At 39.0% G+C, this 19,010-nt stretch overlaps 3 protein-coding genes across 3 annotated transcripts in view; 1 reads left to right on the top strand and 2 right to left on the bottom strand.

Annotated features, from left to right (window-relative positions):
- The window catches only part of loxl2a (lysyl oxidase-like 2a), a 24,574-nt gene extending 19,236 nt beyond the window's left edge, over nt 1-5,338 (top strand). The window contains exons 9-14 of the mRNA XM_061727765.1: nt 13-181; nt 925-1,165; nt 1,399-1,514; nt 1,719-1,855; nt 2,133-2,244; nt 4,216-5,338. Coding sequence (XP_061583749.1) covers nt 13-181; nt 925-1,165; nt 1,399-1,514; nt 1,719-1,855; nt 2,133-2,244; nt 4,216-4,286 — 846 coding nt within the window. The 3' untranslated portion in view covers nt 4,287-5,338. The remainder of the gene's footprint in view (nt 1-12; nt 182-924; nt 1,166-1,398; nt 1,515-1,718; nt 1,856-2,132; nt 2,245-4,215) is intronic.
- r3hcc1 (R3H domain and coiled-coil containing 1) lies at nt 2,667-13,758 on the bottom strand. The gene is made up of 9 exons (XM_061728301.1): nt 13,755-13,758; nt 11,564-11,693; nt 8,950-9,087; nt 7,812-8,331; nt 7,408-7,583; nt 6,360-6,430; nt 6,187-6,282; nt 5,932-6,067; nt 2,667-4,046 (listed from the first exon to the last, which is right to left on the bottom strand). Exons 1-8 carry the CDS (start codon nt 13,756-13,758, stop codon nt 5,958-5,960), a joined length of 1,245 nt encoding a protein of 414 aa, XP_061584285.1. The 3' UTR covers nt 2,667-4,046; nt 5,932-5,957.
- Nucleotides 13,228-19,010, bottom strand: LOC133448848 (golgin subfamily A member 7-like). The gene is made up of 5 exons (XM_061727766.1): nt 18,933-19,010; nt 17,567-17,689; nt 17,328-17,480; nt 16,177-16,278; nt 13,228-14,362 (listed from the first exon to the last, which is right to left on the bottom strand). The coding sequence occupies exons 1-5, from the start codon at nt 18,939-18,941 to the stop codon at nt 14,315-14,317; spliced, it is 435 nt and encodes a 144-aa protein (XP_061583750.1). The 5' UTR covers nt 18,942-19,010; the 3' UTR covers nt 13,228-14,314.

The following is a 19,010-nucleotide window of genomic DNA, read 5'->3' as shown; positions in this document are numbered from 1 at the left end:
TCCTTCTATCAGGAGACGTGGTACTGGCAGGGGGATTCGGCAGCTGAGGCTGCCGTTGTCATGAGCGGGGTGAGATGTTCAGGAACCGAACTGACTCTGGATCAGTGTCTTCATCACGGGAAACACGTCGTCTGTGCGAAAGGAGGCGGACGCTTCGCTGCTGGGGTGTCCTGCACTCAGAGTAAGATAAGATAAGCCGAGGAAGATACAAGCACCGCGTTTATACAGGACTGTCTCAGAAAATTTGAATATCGTGATAAAGTTCTTTATTTTCTGTAATGCAATAAAAAAAAAAAAAAAAAAAAAAAATGTCATACATTCTGGATTCATTACAAATCAACTGAAATATTGCAAACCTTTTATTATTTTAATATAGCTGATTATGGCTTACATTTTAAGGTTAAGATTCCCAGAATATTCAAATTTTTTGAGATAGGATATTTGAGTTTTCTTAAGCTGTAAGCCATGATCAGCAATATTAAAATAATAAAAGGCTTGCAATATTTCAGTGGATTTGTAATGAATCCAGAATGTATGACATTTTTGTTTTTGTAATTGCATTACAGAAAATCACAATATTCTAATTTTCTGAGACAGTCCTGTATGGAATCAGATTTAGCGGAAAACTGCACTTCATAAGAAAAACATACACAATCGTACACTAATACGCTTTTTCTATCGAGGATATTTTGAATTAAAATTGCAGATAAAGTAAACTTTTAAAGAAAGAAAAGTTGAAAGACGCAAAACTTGTTTTGTGGAGACTTTTTTTTTTTTAAACATTTATGAAAACATGATTGAACTGAAAAAAAATTTAATTATTCAACTAATCCTATATTTTATTAATACTATACTACCACAACAGTATCTAGAGTTATCTGAGTTTGTGATGCGGGTCTTAACCACCACCTCCTCCCCTCCCAGCGGCCCCAGACCTGGTCCTGAATGCCCAGGTCGTGGAGCAGACCACGTACCTGGAGGACAGGCCCATGTATGCTCTGCAGTGCGCCCAGGAGGAGCAATGTCTGTCCAGCAGCGCTGACAAAGCGGACCCCAGCTCCTACCGCCGCCTGTTCCGCTTCTCCTCCCAGATCCAGAACAAGGGCCTGTCGGACTTCAGACCACGTGCAGCACATCACTCTTGGATCTGGCATGAATGTCACAGGTGAGGCATCAACAAGTACCACTGACTGCTCATCTCATCACAACTTTTCATTGAGTGAAATGTTTGTTAAATGTCCAAGAGACCACACCCATTCCCTTTTGAGGGTTTCCTCCGTTTATTCTGCTGTAAATGTTTAGACCCACCTACAGGACACGCTCATGATGGATAACTTTATGGTGGAGTCCCTAAATAAAGGTGATTATAGGAAGTTTGTTTCTCTCTGTATAATCTAGGCATTACCACAGTATGGAAGTGTTCACCCACTATGACCTGCTGAGTCTGAACGGCACCAAAGTGGCAGAAGGACACAAAGCCAGTTTCTGTCTGGAGGACACCCAGTGTGACGAGGGTAAAAACAACCTCCTGCCTTCCTGTTTTATTATAGTCATACAATGGCTTTAGAGGAAATTCTCAGCCTGACTTCACGTAATCCTCTTACACAACTAAAAACTACAATTTCCTTAAGAATAATCAATGATTAGTCTTATACTTATTTCATCAATTAACATCTGACTGGTTCAGTACAAAATCTGAAATTTTGTTCTTCATTCAGGCATTCAGAAGAGGTACGCATGTGCAAACTTTGGATCCCAGGGCATCACAGTTGGCTGCTGGGATACCTACAGACATGACATAGACTGCCAGTGGATCGACATCACAGACGTGAAGCCCGGTGACTACATCTTCCAGGTACGACATCTGGTTTTAGTCGAGTCATGTTCAACATGGTACATCATCTGGTGGAAAAGTCTTGTCTCATTTCCAGCTGGGGCAGCCTCATAGACCAAAAAGATAAACAGTGTCTGTCCACATCTCTGCATCCAAGTATAGATGAATGTTAACACACCTCAAACAAATGAGCAGAGGTTGTTGATGGACGCAAGGCTGGAAAAATCCCCTTGGTTTTCTGAATAACAGCCTAACTTTATCAATAAGAAAAATATTTTGTTTTTTCTTCACATTTCAGATTGTTATAAATCCAAACTATGAAGTTGCAGAATCGGATTTCACCAACAACATTATGAAGTGTCGCACCCGGTATGACGGCCAACGCCTTTGGACATACAACTGTCATATAGGTGAGAGCACTGATTCATGCACAGACATCAGCATGATGCTGCGTAGGGCTGGGCCATATATCGAGATTTTAATATATATCTATATATTTTCAAACCCGATATGGTACAAGACAATATCGTTTATATCGAGAAAAAAAACAAAAACAAAAAATTATGATTTTTATATAGCTTATTTTGTGACAAATTGACTTGAATGTTTTATTTGAGATTTGCACAAATGTTTTGTTATTTGCACAACTGTCAACCTCAGTGGAAGAGTCTGCCTGTTACTGTCTACATTGTATTAATTGCAGTGTATTTTAATTTAATTGTTATGCAGGAAAGGGATATTTGTTTTATTTTATTCAAGAAGCATTTTTATTCTATATATTCAGGCAGTTTATTTTTATTTCACTTGTTTTATACATTTTGATATTGTGCAGACCTCTGCTATTAAATGTACCTGTGTGACATTTGGCACGAGGCATTGTATTAAAACTGACTGTTTAAGGGTTTGCCTTAGGAAAAATGAAGCTAACAGAGATGCTATGCTATAATGCTTTGGGGGAAACCCCAATTATGGCACACAAAAAATATCGATATATATCGAGTATCGCCATTCAGCTAGAAAATATCAAGATATATGACTTTTGGTCCATATCGCCCAGCCCTAATGCTGCGCTGTATTTTCCAAGGACAGTTTATTCAAGAGGTTCGGAACTTGAAACAGATAACTACATCGTTCTTATATTAATACACTTGATACCGTCCCATTTTGAACTCAAATGAGATTTTTTTACTTTACTGGTCAGAAATATAATAATGAACACCAAAGTTTCTTTAACATAAAGAATCACATTTGAAAACTATGTACAGTGTGCATGTTTTCTTGGAACTGTGCAGCAATGAATACCATGAATAAATGTCTCTTTCCCTGAAACTACCACAGCAAACAACCAATCCTGTGGTTTAAGACAATCTCAGCAAACGGATGTTAATATTAATGTTCAGCGCATACCAACCTCATCTCCTCTAATATTTAAACACCAACATTTACAGTTCTAACTGACACTGTTCAGATGAATGTCCACATATGGGATATATGTTAAATCAGTATGCCAGTAACTCTACTAGAACAATAACATTCAAACTTTCCAAGGTTCAAAATACAGACAAGCAAAAATGGAAGAATTCCAACCTCACCAAACAGTTCTGTTTGATAAACCAAAGAAATTATACTGATAATGTTGAATATTTAAGAACTGTTTTAAAATTAATAAAACACAAATCCAACTGCAGTATGCTTCTTCAGCTCAGTCCTGAGACTCATGGAGGAATTTCAAGTTAAAATAATTGACTAATCAAGAGAACTAGTTCTGCAACATCTGAGAAACTAGGAGACACATCATTTAATAAACTGCATAGAAAATTTTAAATAGTTAGTTTAGTGTGAACATGCAATAAAATCTAAAAGGCTAGAAGCTTCTTCCACGTTAGAACCATCTGAAATGTCCACTGTATCCATTCCTGTCATGGCGTGAAGCCGACAGGGAACATCAGGCGTTCCTGCCCTGGGAGTCGGCCTGGCTTCAGAACGTCAACGATGAAGGGCCCTGTTGTTTCACGTCTTCCTCACGGTTCTCCGTCATGGTTGATGTTAGTGACACGAGGCCGGTCAATCTCCTTCCTCCCTTTTGTTAACCTGTTCTACTGAAGCAAACGCTGATGGACAGCATTCGTCCTCCTCGTGATCATTTTGACACCTACAGTCTCGAGACTTTTCAGTGACTCTGAAGATGGAGACACATGTCGGCTGAATGTTTCTGTAGATAAGGGGGACAAAATGAGAAGTGACTCAGTGCTTAACAAAAGCTTTCCACAAGTAAAATCACTGTCTTCACATTGGAGCACTATTAATTTCTGGTTTGCAGAATTGTGATAGTCAACATTTAAACATTGCTAATCCCATCCTCTTTATGTCCCATTTCACAGGTGGAACACTGAGTTCAGACGTGGACAACACGTTTCCTGGACTGATAAACAACCAGCTGTCACAGAGTTAGACCCAAGAAGGACAAAGCAGAAGAACGGCACCAAAGATTGTTCTTGTTTTTGACAACCACTAGGAGGCTATGTGACTTTGCTTCCTTGAAAATGTGCTGGATTGTTTTTGAGCTTAAGGCTCAACAAGTACGATACACAATGGCTTAATAACATGAACTGCTTGCTTACCGAATCCATTTATTGCATTCAAATGTACAAAAGTGTGTTTTTTAAGTGTCTCGTGTCTTGTTTGTGTACAGTGTAGGTTTCAAATGGTGCTTATTAGGAACGATGCAATCGGGACGGAAACCGAATAACTTAAATCAAGTGGGCCTTCACGGCCAAAGTTTCAAGTGTGGGGAGAATGCGTAGAAGCCACAAAAGCCCTTAATGCACATTGAGATTAATTTAAACGGGTAAAAATGTCTATTTGCTAAATTTGGTGCTTTAACTTAGAAACTTGCACTATGTTTATCTTCAAACTGGTGAAATGAAAAGCAGCTGCTTCGATCACATTTGCTTCCAAACTATTGACTCGAGACGAAGATGGATAATAATTACTATAAATCATAACATGTAGCTGCAAATGACAACTATTTATATTTTCTGTCCGAGTCCTCCGAGAACAAAGCAGTTGCTTGGATTAGGTTCCTGTCATGTTTCCAACCATCTGTGGAGACAGTCATAAACTGATGAACTGAAGTGAGTGGGAAGTGCCTTTTTTGTTTCACAAGCTTGAGCTCGTTTAAAAAAAATATTTATTGCTTTGTTTATTGGTCATCACAGATGAAATTTATTTCCATCTTCATAATCTGCACATCCCATTGTCTTCTTTCTCAGTGTTTGAGTTGTGTTAAATTATTACGGTCAGGGACTACAGAAACATTGTAGAAGTACTGTAACAGCCACACGTGTATGTGAAACAGCCTCTTCAAGGATTTGTAATTTTTTTAATGTGGCAATTCAAGAATCCTTCATTTTATAAGGGTTGTTGTTAGTTGCTGATTGTTTTTACTATGAATGCATATTTGTGGAAAAGCAACAAACAATAAATGCTGAAAACCTGGTGAAACTGCATTTCTTTAATTCTTCAGTGTACTTCCCCTAGAACAGGGGTCGGCAACCCGCGGCTCTAGAGCCGCATGCGGCTCTTTAGCGCTGCCCTAGTGGCTCCTGGAGCTTTTTCAAAAATGTTTGACCTTTTTTTTTCCTTTTTTTTTCTTTTTTTCTTCCCTTTTTTGATTTTTCTTCATTTTTTCCTTTTTTCTTCCTTTTTCCTTTCCTTTTTAATTTCGATCTTTTGACTTTTTTCCTCGTAATTTTGACTTTTTTCCTCGTAATTTTGACTTTTTTTCTCGAAATTTTGACTTTTTTTCTCGAAATTTTGACTTTTTTTCTCGAAATTTTGACTTTTTTTCTCGAAATTTTGACTTTTTTTCTCGAAATTTTGACTTTTTTTCTCGACATTTTGACTTTTCTCGAGATTGTACTTCAGCATTAGACTTTTCATTTTTTGCGGCTCCAGACATATTAGTTTTTTTGTGTTTTTGGTTCAATATGGCTCTTTCAACATTTTGGGTTGCCGACCCCTGCCCTAGAAACTGAACAAATTAGCAGCAGCTTCTCAGAGGACTTAACGTTTATGATCTGTGACAATTCAATTACCTGTAATGTATGAAAGTTAATGTCTCTCAATATCGCTGGACTCGGCCTTGTTCTCGTATGCCCAAAGCTCTTGTGACCAACCGCTTGGCAACAGCACAGTCTGTCCTGGGACGTTCCTTCACTGGCTGGATAAACTCTGGAGGACAGCACAAAAAAACATTATCATTCACATAATCAACAGCATATTGGCAAAATAATGACATTGTGACTCAGCATTCCCAAGCACAGCAAGCAGAAGCTGCAGGGCTCACCCACCTGCCCGTCTGATAGCCTTCCCTTGGGCTTTTTTACTCCCTTCAGAGAGAGCTCTTGCCTTCAGCAGTGGGTGGTGGATGGAGAGGGCATGGATCGCTACAGGTGACACAGCAAACACTGCTTTTAGTCCCTGCCACATTTTAACCTCCCACTTGTACAGGAAGAGCACTCACCTGCTCCCTCACTGGAGAAAACCCCAAGCGCATGCGTGTTGTCAACCCATTTGATCTTAATTCCACCATCACTGATAAGACAGAGAGGAACTTTATGATTATCATTCAGTTTTTTTAAGAGGACTTTCACTTACTTTTATATTCTTGCTGTAAATAGAAAGATGTTACTCATTAATTAGAACTTTTATACACTTGAGAAATAAACTGGGAAATTGGGAAATTACACTTTAGAGCTAAACGCTTCAGCATGTGCTGGTATAATTTATTGAAATAGTGGAATATCGGTGGAGACATGTCCAGACCTGTGAAGAGCCCGGCAATCAGCTCATACCCAGAGGTGTCAAGTAACGAAGTACAAATACTTCGTTACCTTACTTAAGTAGAAATTTTGGTTATCTATACTTCACTGGAGTAATTATTTTTCAGGCGACTTTTTACTTTTACTCCTTACATTTTCATGAAATTATCTGTACTTTCTACTCCTTACATTTTAAAAACAGCCTTGTTTCATTTCGGCCTTTAAAAAAAAACTATCCAGTTAAATTGCTCCATCCGGATAGAGTGAATTTGGTTGTGGTTGTTTCAGATGTTCTTGTCCAGTTTTGTTCTTACATCCGTTCCCTCAGATTCCTGCAACTAAACTTGGATGTACATTCCAATAAAGGTTAGGATAAATGATAACATGCCTCTGAAGTTTGACTTTTTACACCATTACAATACTTATAGGCAACTAGTCATCATATCTCCTGCTCTCTGAAACACATGTTAATGCTCAATAGTACACATACCGGTATATGGTTCTTTAATATATTTGCATTATACTAAGATGCATTCATTTTCAATGGCTTTTGTCCTTAATGGCTTTTTCCCCCTTACATTACTTTTACTTTTATACTTTAAGTAGTTTTGAAACCAGTACTTTTATACTTTTACTATAGTAAAAAACTTGAGTTGATACTTCAACTTCTACAGGAGTATTTTTAAACTCTAGTATCTATACTTCTACCTGAGTAATGAATGTGAATACTGAAGACACCTCTGCTCATACCTGTAGTCTGCAAAAGCGCTGAGAAGGTCATCCGTCTTGAAAAAAGCTGGGAAGCCGTAGATCTCAATTACATGGCGAAAGTCATCCGCGTTGAAAGACACATTCTCAAAGAGGGAGTAGTCATTGTGAACGTGCTCAACACAAACAGTATCTGGCTCCTTTAGATGTGCCTTGATCTGAAATAACATATACAGTGCATAATATTAGATGCAGCAGTTTATTCTGAGCACAAGTTAGGAAACACAACAAAGAGAATTGACCAATAGAAAGCACTGCAATGATGACATGATAATCCACATGAAAATACATGTATTAGTGTCAATAATTATCAGTGTATAAGTGAAAAATACAATATGAGTAGAATAGCAAGTAAACAAACAGCATCAAAATTAACTCCAACTTACCTGTTCAGTTATGTCATCCGTCTCTGTGTTTTCTGTTTTAAGACTGTTTGTCTCACTAGTGAGGTCCTCCCTCTCGTTGTCCTCGCTTTCATGGAGCCTTGTCGCCACCTGCTGTCTCCCTTCCTGCAGGTCTAGTGCTGAACTGTTTAAAGAAGTCTCAGCTTCACTGTCTGCTATACTGGTACATGGTTCATGCGCGGAAGCGTACGGGTACTTTGTATTTTCTGTATTTTCAGGGGAGGAGAAAGGCTTTAATGGACTGCCGATAGAGATACTGCTACAATGATCTGAACTTTGGAAGTCTTTGTCTTCAGCAGAGCTTTCTGGGTTTTGCAGAGTCAACCTCTCCCGGGCAGCCCGTGGCATGTACAGGGGCTGGTCCGGCCTCTTAGGTGTTCGGCTTCGTGATGGGACCAAAGGTTTAGGCTTGATGTTGGCTTTAATCTCCTCTTTACAAATTTGGAGCTCTTCAAACAAGCAGGTGTTGTTCTCATAATCACTGTCATCCTCAAACTCAACCCTATGGAAGAAAAAACAGCAAGCTTAAAATAAGTGCACACATCCCACTCTCTGCTTCCCTATGAAGCTCCTAGACCCCTGAGGTTCATCTGGATCTGGTTTGTTGTGGTTCCCAAGAACCAGAACCAAGCAAGGTGAGGCAGCGTTCAGTTATTCTGCTTTTCACCGGTGGAACAAACTTCCTGTAGACCTGAGGTCTGCTCCAACTGTCAGCTCCTTTAAATCAGGACTAAAAACATTACTGTTTACTGAAGCGTACTCCTAAATGAAATGCTTACCTGCTGTACTCTACTGCCCTTATTTTTAACAGCTTGTGCTTTTTATTATTTTACTTCTTTTCTTATCATTTTATTTATTATTTTACCTCCTTTTCTCATAATTTTATTTACTGTACAATTATGTCTTGCTGCTTTTAATGTCGATGTAAAGCACCTTGAATCACCTTGTGTTGAATTGTGCTATATAAATAATCTTGCCTTGCCTCTTACAAACTTTAAAATACCACTAATAAAACTATGTAATCGGCCTAAAACGTTCATCACACCTAAATAGAAGACATTTCTCATAGTTAAAAAAAAAAAAAAAGACAGGTAAAATACTGTAGACTAAAGTGTGTTACCTGAGCTCAGAATGGCAGACAACCACACTGCGGCACCAGCTCTCCCCGACAGAGAAGGATGTGAGTTCTGGCAGGTCTTCTACTTTCCTGTGAATCAGGTAACGCAGCCTGCTGGGTAGAGGGGGGAACAGGAGCACGCTGGACAGAAAGACAGAGGGCATGGAAGAAAAGATATAAGCTTTTATATGCACAATCACATTATTTTCAATAATACTTTAAATATCCAAGATTTGATTATTTTATGTGTTGTTTTCTGCCCTTGCGATGATATGGTCAAGCATCGGAAGGGACTGCCAGTTCAAAGACTTTGAGATAAAACAAAAATGTCACTTTGTTTGGAGCTGCACCAGTTGGAAATTTGCAGGGTCACAAAGCAGATCAGAATAAGATTTCTAGCCTCAAATTCACATCCTGTTTCATTTTCTCTCCCCCTTACATCTCTAATGAACTGATGGAAAAGGGAGCTGTTTAACTGTATCTCCACAGTATTTTATCAAAAGCCTCTAACTGATATTTGTTTAAAAGTTATCATGTTTTGGAAAAAGAAAGAAAAAAAGTCTTAACCTGGATACAGAGAATAACAGTTTATAATTCAGGTTTCTAACCAGTTGACCAGACTGTCACCTTATGACAGACGCTGTAGACCTGAGGTCTGCTCCAACTGTCAGCTCCTTTAAATCAGGGCTAAAAACATTACTGTTTACTCAAGCGTACTCTTAAATTAAATACTTACCTACTGTACTCTACTGCCCTTACTTTTAAACAACTTGTGATTTTTATTATTTTACCTCTTTTCTTATAATTTTATTTGTTATTTACGGTTTAATTGTGTCTTGCTGCTTTAATGTTTAGGTAAAGCACTTTGAATTACCTTGTGTTGAATTGTGCTATGTACAGTGCCTTGCGAAAGTATTTGGCCCCCTTGAACTTTGTGACCTTTTTCCACATTTCAGGCTTCAAACATAAAGATATAAAACTGCAATTTGTTGTGAAGAATCAACAACAAGTGGGACACAATCATGAAGTGGAACGAAATGTATTGGGTATTTCAAACTTTTTTAACAAATAAAAAACTGAAAAAGTTGGCGTGCAAAATTATTCAGCCCCTTTACTTTCAGTGCAGCAAAATCTGTCCAGAAGTTCAGTGAGGATCTCTGAATGATCCAGTGTTGACCTAAATGACTAATGATGATAAATGAAATCCACCTGTGTGTAATCACGTCTCCGTATAAATGCACCTGCACTGTGATAGTCTCAGGTCTGTTTAAAGCGCAGAGAGCATCATGAAGAACAAGGAACACACCAGGCAGGTCCGAGATACTGTTGTGGAGAAGTTTAAAACTGGATTTGGATACGAAATATTTCCCAAGCTTTAAACATCTCAAGGAACCCTGTGCAAGCGATAATATTGAAATGGAAGGAGTATAAGACCACTGCAAATCTACCAAGACCTGGCTGTCCCTCTACACTTTCAGCTCATACAAGGAGAAGACTGATCAGAGATGCAGCCAAGAGGCCCATGATCACTCTGGATGAACTGCAGAGGTCAGAGGTCACCTACAGCTGAGGTGGGAGACTGTCCATATGACAACAATCAGTTGTATACTGCACAATTCTGGCCTTTATGGAAGAGTGGCAAGAAGAAAGCCATTTCTTAAAGATATCCATACAAAGTGTTGTTTAAAGTTTGCCACAAGCCACCTGGGAGACACAAACATGTGGAAGAAGGTGCTCTGGTCAGATCAGACCAAAATCAAACTTTTTGGCAACAATGCAAGACGTTATGTTTGGCGTAAAAGCAACCCAGCTCATCACCCTCAACACACCATCCCCACTGTCAAACATGGTGGTGGCAGCATCATGGTTCGGGCCTGCTTTTCTTCAGCAGGGACAGGGAAGATGGTTAAAATTGATGGGAAGATGGATGGAGCCAAATACAGGACCATTCTGGAAGAAAACCTGATGGAGTCTGCAAATGACCTGAGACTGGGACAGAGATTTGTCTTCCAACAAGACAATGATCCAAAACATAAAGCAAAATCTACAATGGAAGGGTTCACAAAAAAACATATCCAGGTGTTAGAATGGCCAAGTCAAAGTCCAGACCTGAATCCAATCGAGAATTTGTGGAAAGAACTGAAAACTGCTGTTCACAAACGCTCTCCATCCAACCTCACTGAGCTCCAGCTGTTTTGCAAGGAGGAATGGGCAAAAATGTCAGTCTCTCGATGTGCAAAACTGATAGAGACAAACCCCAAGCGTCTTACAGCTGTAATCGCAGCAAAAAGTGGCGCTACAAAGTATTAACTTAAGGGGGCTGAATAATTCTGCACGCCCAATTTTTCAGTTTTTTATTTGTTAAAGTTTGAAATATCCAATAAATTTCGTTCCACTTCATGATTGTGTCCAACTTGTTGATTCTTCACAAAAAATTAGTTTTATATCTTTGTTTGAATCCTGAAATGTGGCCAAAGGTCACAAAGTTCAAGGGGGGCAAATACTTGTAAATACACTTGCCTTGCCTATGACATGTCATAATAAATGTGTGTTATCTTAAAAACAAAACAAAGTGATGGTGAACTGAAGACTATAGAGACTCCTGCTACTCACTGACCTTTTCCGGTTGCTTTTCTCTGTGTATGTCTCCAGATCACCCATGACATCGTGCAGAAACTGACTTTCCTCCTTTGGGAGGAAGCTGCCATCGAAACAGGGAACCGCCAGGGTGGAGAGCAGGACCAGACCTGTGGACAGGAAAGTTATTACTGATCTAACAATCCATCATGTTATAAACCATCAATACAAACCCAAACACACAGAGGATGAAAGAAAAAAAAAAACAAAGGATAGCCATGGCCGGACAGGTTAAAGTGGGCGGCGTCACTGTTGTTATTGAGCCAATTAGACATAAACATGTTTTGATGTTTTTAAATGTTAAAAACTCAGCTGCGAGCTAGCTTACTTCAAACATGGGTCCGTTCTAACGTTACCTTTCAGTCCAGCCCACGTTACTCGTTACCTGGTGTAACTGGCCGGTGATATTGAAGCTGGACTGGTGTTGCAGGAGGAGCAGCTCGCTGCTGGGACTAGTTACTGCTAGTTTCAGCGCGCTGGTAGTCTGGCAGCGTGTTTACCTTCCGGAAACTATTCTCGCTCCAGCAGCAGCACATCCGGCTCCACCCTTTCACAATAATAGTCCATGGGCCAGACCAAATATCAGTACCAATCAAGGTGACCAAACTTACTTATGATTTTTTAAAAGATCCATGACTAGATGATATTTTGGTATGCTAACTCTTCCTGAGTGGCAGCTGTTTCATAGTTATCAGCTCATGAATTTACCAGTCCCTTCAGGTTAATTGATGATTCTAAATTGGGTATATTATACATTTCCTGAATCCTTATGTTATGGTCCTGTGAGTATTCCAGTTTTTGTATTTTGTATTTTTTTTGTATTTTGTGTCTCTAATGTTGTTTATAAAACTAAGCTGGTTCTTTATCTCATTGTGGTGTCCTTTATGTCGTGTATTTGCAGGATAAAGACCAGTTTGTGACATCAGCCTAGTGGCTGTTATAGTTTCATAGGAGCCTAATGATGCTCTTCTAGTTTAAGGCTCACAATAACCTGCAACAATGATATAGTAGGGGTATATCATACATTTCCTGAATCCTTATGGTCTTGTGAGTATTCCAGTTTTTGTATTTTGTGTCTCTGTTGTTCCTAGATGACACAGGGCTAAAATATAGTATATCATTTAGGTGAAAATTGTGTAAACATGTGTGTTGTTTATAGTTTAAAGAGCTGCAGTGACCTCTATGTTGGCAGAAAGATTCACATTTTAGCTTGAATGAATGCTTAAAAGGTCCTCTTTAAAATGATACCAAGGACAATATTGTGAAACATTGACAGATATCCTGTACATGAGTCTAAACCAGGATATGCACCAGCATCTAAAATGTAATTTTCTGAAGGGGTGGGTGACTTCATGAGCTGATAACTATGATACAGCTGCCACTCAGGAAGGTTATCATACCAGAATATCATCTACAGACATGGATCTTTTCAAAAATCATAAGTAAGTTTGGTCACCTCGATTGGTACTGACAAGTGAAATTTTGGGCTCTGGCCCTTGGACTATAAAGGCTGCATTCATATCGACTCTTTCTTCAATGACAATTGAATGGACTCCGTTATATATCTTTTTTTTTTAATCCGATGTACTATAGAGTTATTAAACCGCAAAATTAAAAAAATATATTAATACAAGACACAACATATTTCTGGAAACCACAATTTATTTGGATAAAAGATAACAAAATTGTAAGAAAGGTACAACTGCATAAAAAAAATAAATCACCAACAATCATCTGTGGAGTATTTCAGATTTTCCGTGATGACGAAGCGATAATGCACAAGAGGAAGACATGTGCAGTATATATAAATCTCTAATAAAACTCTGGAGAAATATGAGATAATTTGACTAAATTGGAGACTGACTGTTCTCCAACTGAACATGGTCATGTGATCATTCCGGGATGGTCTTGGTACACGATTCATTTAATAAGTCACAACAATTTGAATTTTACAACTACCAAGACACAATCCATCACCCAAACAAGCTCAAATTATGTCATAGACTATAAAACAATTGTCATCATCATCAAACATCATGTTTGTACTGTGTAAAACCACCAATAAGCACCCCGTTTACAGACTTACTAAACAGTCAACATTGATCTGCATGTAAAGTATATCAGCTCTTGCCAACCACACATTACTTCAATTTAAATTTGCTAATCAATACCCATGTCAAGTTACTTGTTAGTACCGTGTTAAAAATAGGTATTTAAATATCGGCACGATCATTAGATTGGTCTAGATCAAATAGGTCATGATTTAGGCATTGTATTGTATATAAAAAAACAAAAAGAATACAGGAAAAACATAAGAGTACATATAAATAACAGAAATAAGATCAGATTAAAAGTATTTACACATCATTCAGATGAGGATGCCTGAACATACAAAGCTTGATAAAGAGTGTTTGTTCAGTCGTCACCCTTTACAATGAAGTAAGACACAGGAAAATTATGTTGCATGATAGATATTCTTCTGTACTACTATAGTTTAGATTAAGTCTTGTTAAATGTTTTTAAGTAATTACAAAATCGCATATAGGCTAGTTAGTCAGTATGACAAAAGCTGAATAACTGAATGTGATTTCTTTTGGACAAATATAAAAAGAAAAAAAATCTTGGGTATTTACAAGAATGAACATAATTTTGAATCTTCAAAAACATTTTCCAAGTGAAGCTGACTTGTTACCAGAAACACATCTGAGTTTTATGATGCCCCAAGATTCTTTCATCTTCCAGATCCAACACCTCTTTCTTCAAAAATGGTAATTTCAACCTGAGAAATGGCAAGTTAAGGAAATTACACACTGCTTAATGTATACGTCAACCTGCTTTTACACCCTGATTTAAGAAATGTTTGGCTACTGTGCAAAATATATGTTAAACAATGCAGTGATTAAATATCAGTTTCACCCTAATTTAAAAAGAATATAGACAACAGGTCAAATTGTTCATATAATTTTACAAGTTCATGATTAGAAACACTGAATTGCGTACTGCTACATCATATTTAATAGTGCTTTATGACACTGTCAGTCCTTAAACATATTGTGTTGGTAAGATTTTGCAAACGATGGAATGAGCTACTAGTCTGTCCCATTGTTTTTTTTTTTTTTCATTTTTCTCACTCCATGTCTGACAATACTGTTGACCATCGCAAGTCTGGTTCATTTTGGGGTAAAATTTCCAGATGCCTGAAGGTCCAGTGTTCATCTGTTCAAACAACAGCTTCTGTGTCCCAGAGATGAAGCAGCTCTGGTGTGAAATCTACAAATAAACTTCAGAACAAAAATGAAAGGCCTTGTAAAGATGCTGACCGGAACCAGGAAGGGAGTACGTTTATCCACTGTAAAATGTGTTCTGCAACAACATGCCACACCGCCAGGAGATAGTCTACTTTGAAAAAGACAGACACATGGGAGCAAAGATCTTAACCTTTTGAGACCTGCCCTGTGGTCTGACAAGACTAAAATTGATTTGTTTGGTTATGCTGATGGTTGTGATATTTGGAGTGAAGAGAGAAAACAGCAGGAGGGACCAGTGTATGTCACAATATAGACCCATCATGAGGAAAGAAGGTTATGTAACGATAACATCTCAAGAAATTAGCCAAAAAGTTGAAGCCTGGGCATGAATGAGCCCTGCAAACAAACAAGGACACCAAACATGCATCAAAATGAGTTGCAAAACAAAGTGAAGGGAAAAGTGAAGCGGATGGATTTCTACCCAAAACATCTGACCTGAGTTCAACTATTTAAACATAATTCCACCAATACTAAGCAAGTATATGGAATTTCTGACTTTGAGAAAGTCTAAAAAAAAAATATATATATATATATATATATATAATGTATTATTACTCTAACATTTTGCAAATAGAAAAAGGAAATCCTAACTGACTATATACAAAGGATTTGGAGAAGCAGATAACCTCTTACATATGCAGCTTTTTTCAAAACAAAAAGATGATGACCTTTATGTGCAAATGTGAGAATACACCACTTGTCCTGTCCCTCATTTGAGTCTTTGAAACTGGAATATTCTGTGTTATCACAAGCTGAAGGCTGAAGCAGTGCTGAGATGTCTGTTCTGTCCGCTAGAATTTCCAAACAAGATCATATGTTTCACAACAATTATTCAAATAATACATGTAGCTAAGTTGCCGTTCTGCATGTAAGTCTTTTCTGTACTAACAAGCAGCAAATGCTGCATGAAGACCACTACAGACATAAGGAAATTACTTAAAGCATTTTCAAGGTGGAGAGGTTGTGCCAATATTGGTGCTGCGGTGGAAAGGTGGGACATTTTCCCTGCATCTCTGTTCTGCTTTGGGAGGTAATAACAGAGGTGAACTGATGTTTGTTTGCTAGGGTGAGTCAACATGGTGGAACGCATCACTCTTACCAACAACACTGCCATCACTCATCTGAATCCACAACACTGGATAGCTGTGTGTAATAACATGCCAATGTGGAACATGGTGGAGACCTGAAAATGCCTGCAGAGAAGGATGCACCATCTCCATTCAGGCGGAGTGAACTATCACAGTGGAACAGAAATCATACAGAATATCAACCAGGTTAAGGATACAACTCTGAGGCCTCGCTCTATTGGGTCTGTCAGCAGCAAGCCCCTGGGAGCATAAATCTTCTCATTCTGGTCCTTAATATATCTGGCAATCTTCTTTAACACCTGTCACAAAGAAAAGCCAGCACAAATGAATGCACACATATGAAGACATCTCCCACAACAGCTAATAACGAGAACTTAGAATTAGGAATGGGCGATATTTTCCGTTCACGATATACCTTCAAAAAAATTCCTCACGATAAGAATTTGTCATGTTGCGGTAAAAACGATAAATTCCCGTTGATGATGTTTTTGTGTAAAGCTGATTTTTGTTTGGAAGGAAGGAAGGAAGGAAGGAAGGAAGGAAGGAAGGAAGGAAGGAAGGAAGGAAGGAAGGAAGGAAGGAAGGAAGGAAGGAAGGAAGGAAGGAAGGAAGGAAGGAAGGAAGGAAGGAAGGAAGGAAGGAAGGAAGGAAGGAAGGAAGGAAGGAAGGAAGGAAGGAAGGAAGGAAGGAAGGAAGGAAGGAAGGAAGGAAGGAAGGAAGGAAGGAAGGAAGGAAGGAAGGAAGGAAGGAAGGAAGGAAGGAAGGAAGGAAGGAAGGAAGGAAGGAAGGAAGGAAGGAAGGAAGGAAGGAAGGAAGGAAGGAAGGAAGGAAGGAAGGAAGGAAGGAAGGAAGGAAGGAAGGAAGGAAGGAAGGAAGGAAGGAAGGAAGGAAGGAAGGAAGGAAGGAAGGAAGGAAGGAAGGAAGGAAGGAAGGAAGGAAGGAAGGAAGGAAGGAAGGAAGGAAGGAAGGAAGGAAGGAAGGAAGGAAGGAAGGAAGGAAGGAAGGAAGGAAGGAAGGAAGGAAGGAAGGAAGGAAGGAAGGAAGGAAGGAAGGAAGGAAGGAAGGAAGGAAGGAAGGAAGGAAGGAAGGAAGGAAGGAAGGAAGGAAGGAAGGAAGGAAGGAAGGAAGGAAGGAAGGAAGGAAGGAAGGAAGGAAGGAAGGAAGGAAGGAAGGAAGGAAGGAAGGAAGGAAGGAAGGAAGGAAGGAAGGAAGGAAGGAAGGAAGGAAGGAAGGAAGGAAGGAAGTCATTTTTATCGTTAAATGCCAGAAATAATCGTGATACATTTTTTAGTCCATACCGCCCATCCCTACTTAGAATATGCACAACATCCCAGTGAAGCAGTGTCACCTTTTCGTAGTGCGTCTCCATACAGAGGAAGATGGTGTAGCCAGTCAGACAAGCCAGGCAGCCCTCCAGATAGGACTTCCCTCCGAGTTTCTCTGCCTCTGCATACAAGTTGTTTAAACTCTGGATCGTCTCCTCGAACTGCTGCTTGTCAATCTGAAACATTGACAACAGTTCACAATCATACTCCTGAGAAAACTGCCAGTCACAATCCTACCAAACAGGTAAAAACCACACCTCACCTTGGAGACCAGCTCAGAGGGGAACTTGGTGTGGAACCTGCATATGGTTCCTGAGCCGTAGTCTCTCTGAACAAACACCTTGGATGAGACAGCTGGCTGCCGGAGGTCCTGCAAACTGTGTGTCTGAGCAAAGATGCAGAGGGAAAACACTTCAGCTCTGCACATGAACACCAGTCTCACAGCAGCACTTACTTCAGACCAGAGGTGTCAAGTAACAAAGTACAAATACTTTGTTACCTTACTTAAGTAGAAATTTTGGTTATCTATACTTCACTGGAGTAATTATTTTTCAAACGACTTTTTACTTTTACTCCTTACATTTTCACGCAATTATCTGTACTTTTTACTCCTTACATTTTAAAAACAGCCTCGTTACTCTATTTCATTTCGGCCTTTAAAAAAAACTATCCAGTTAAATTGCTCCATCCGGATAGAGTGAATTTGGTTGTGGTTGTTTCAGATGTTCTTGTCCAGTTTTGTTCTTACATCCGTTCCCTCAGATTCCTGCAACTAAACTTGGATGTACATTCCAATAAAGGTTAGGATAAATGATAACAAGCCTCTGAAGTTTGACTTTTTGCACCATTACAATACTTGTAGGCAACTAGTCATCATATCTTCTGCTCTCTGAAACACATGTTAATGCTCAATAGTACACATGTATGGTTCTTTAATATATTTGCATTATACTAAGATACATTCATTTTCAATGGATTTTGTCCTTAATGGCTTTTTTCCCCCTTACATTACTTTTACTTTTATACTTTAAGTAGTTTTGAAACCAGTACTTTTATACTTTTAAACTTGAGTTGATACTTCAACTTCTACAGGAGTATTTTTAAACTCTAGTATCTATACTTCTACCTGAGTAATGAATGTTAATACTTTTGACACCTCTGGACAAGGATTCAGAATAGAGCAGATAACACATTTATCATTTAATCTCCGTCCATCCGATCAGAATGGCCACCCGTGTATAATAAAAGAAGCATATGTAAATGAATGTCATGTATTAACATATTTTAAAAGAGACGCAAATGCCAGGACCTTTTCCGTGTGGATAGTTAAGGCTGATTTATGGTTCCGCGTTAAGTCGACGGCGTAAGGTACGCGGAAACGCGCAACGTACGCTGCGCGTAGCCGCGTACCCTACGCCGTAGGCTCTTCGTTGGTGTAACGCGGAACCATAAATCAGCCTTTAGCCAATAACACGGTAGCTTACATTTGCCAACCCCTCAAAACGTTCAGAAACTCGGAGTTTTCGACTTTGCTCCTGCCCAAACAATAATTCCCCACTAATATAAACCATTTAGCTAACCTATCTTCGCCACAATCTTTTCAAAGCGACTCAAACCCTTAAACTTACCTCAGCCATGTCTGACGTTCCTGCTGGAGCGACGAGTGATTCCAGCGCAACCCCACTTCCGGCTGCAGTTTTCACAAT

This window comes from Cololabis saira, chromosome 8 (assembly GCF_033807715.1).
Source record: "Cololabis saira isolate AMF1-May2022 chromosome 8, fColSai1.1, whole genome shotgun sequence".
NCBI classification, from domain to species: Eukaryota; Metazoa; Chordata; class Actinopteri; order Beloniformes; family Belonidae; genus Cololabis; species Cololabis saira.
The sequence above is the reverse complement of the archived record's forward strand: the minus strand, read 5'-3'. Positions and strand labels throughout refer to the sequence as shown.

Bases quoted from the DNA above. Each gene is read 5' to 3' on its own strand.
- r3hcc1 (XM_061728301.1), bottom strand. The intron at 8,332-8,949 runs GTAACACACTTT...TTTCTTCCATAG, and splicing joins GTCTGCCATTCTGAGCTCAG to GGTTGAGTTTGAGGATGACA. The intron at 6,283-6,359 runs GTGAGTGCTCTT...TGTCACCTGTAG, and splicing joins TTTCTCCAGTGAGGGAGCAG to CGATCCATGCCCTCTCCATC.
- LOC133448848 (XM_061727766.1), bottom strand. The intron at 16,279-17,327 runs GTGACACTGCTT...TCTTTGTGACAG, and splicing joins TGGAGACGCACTACGAAAAG to GTGTTAAAGAAGATTGCCAG. The intron at 14,363-16,176 runs GTATCCTTAACC...GCCATTTCTCAG, and splicing joins TAGAGCGAGGCCTCAGAGTT to GTTGAAATTACCATTTTTGA.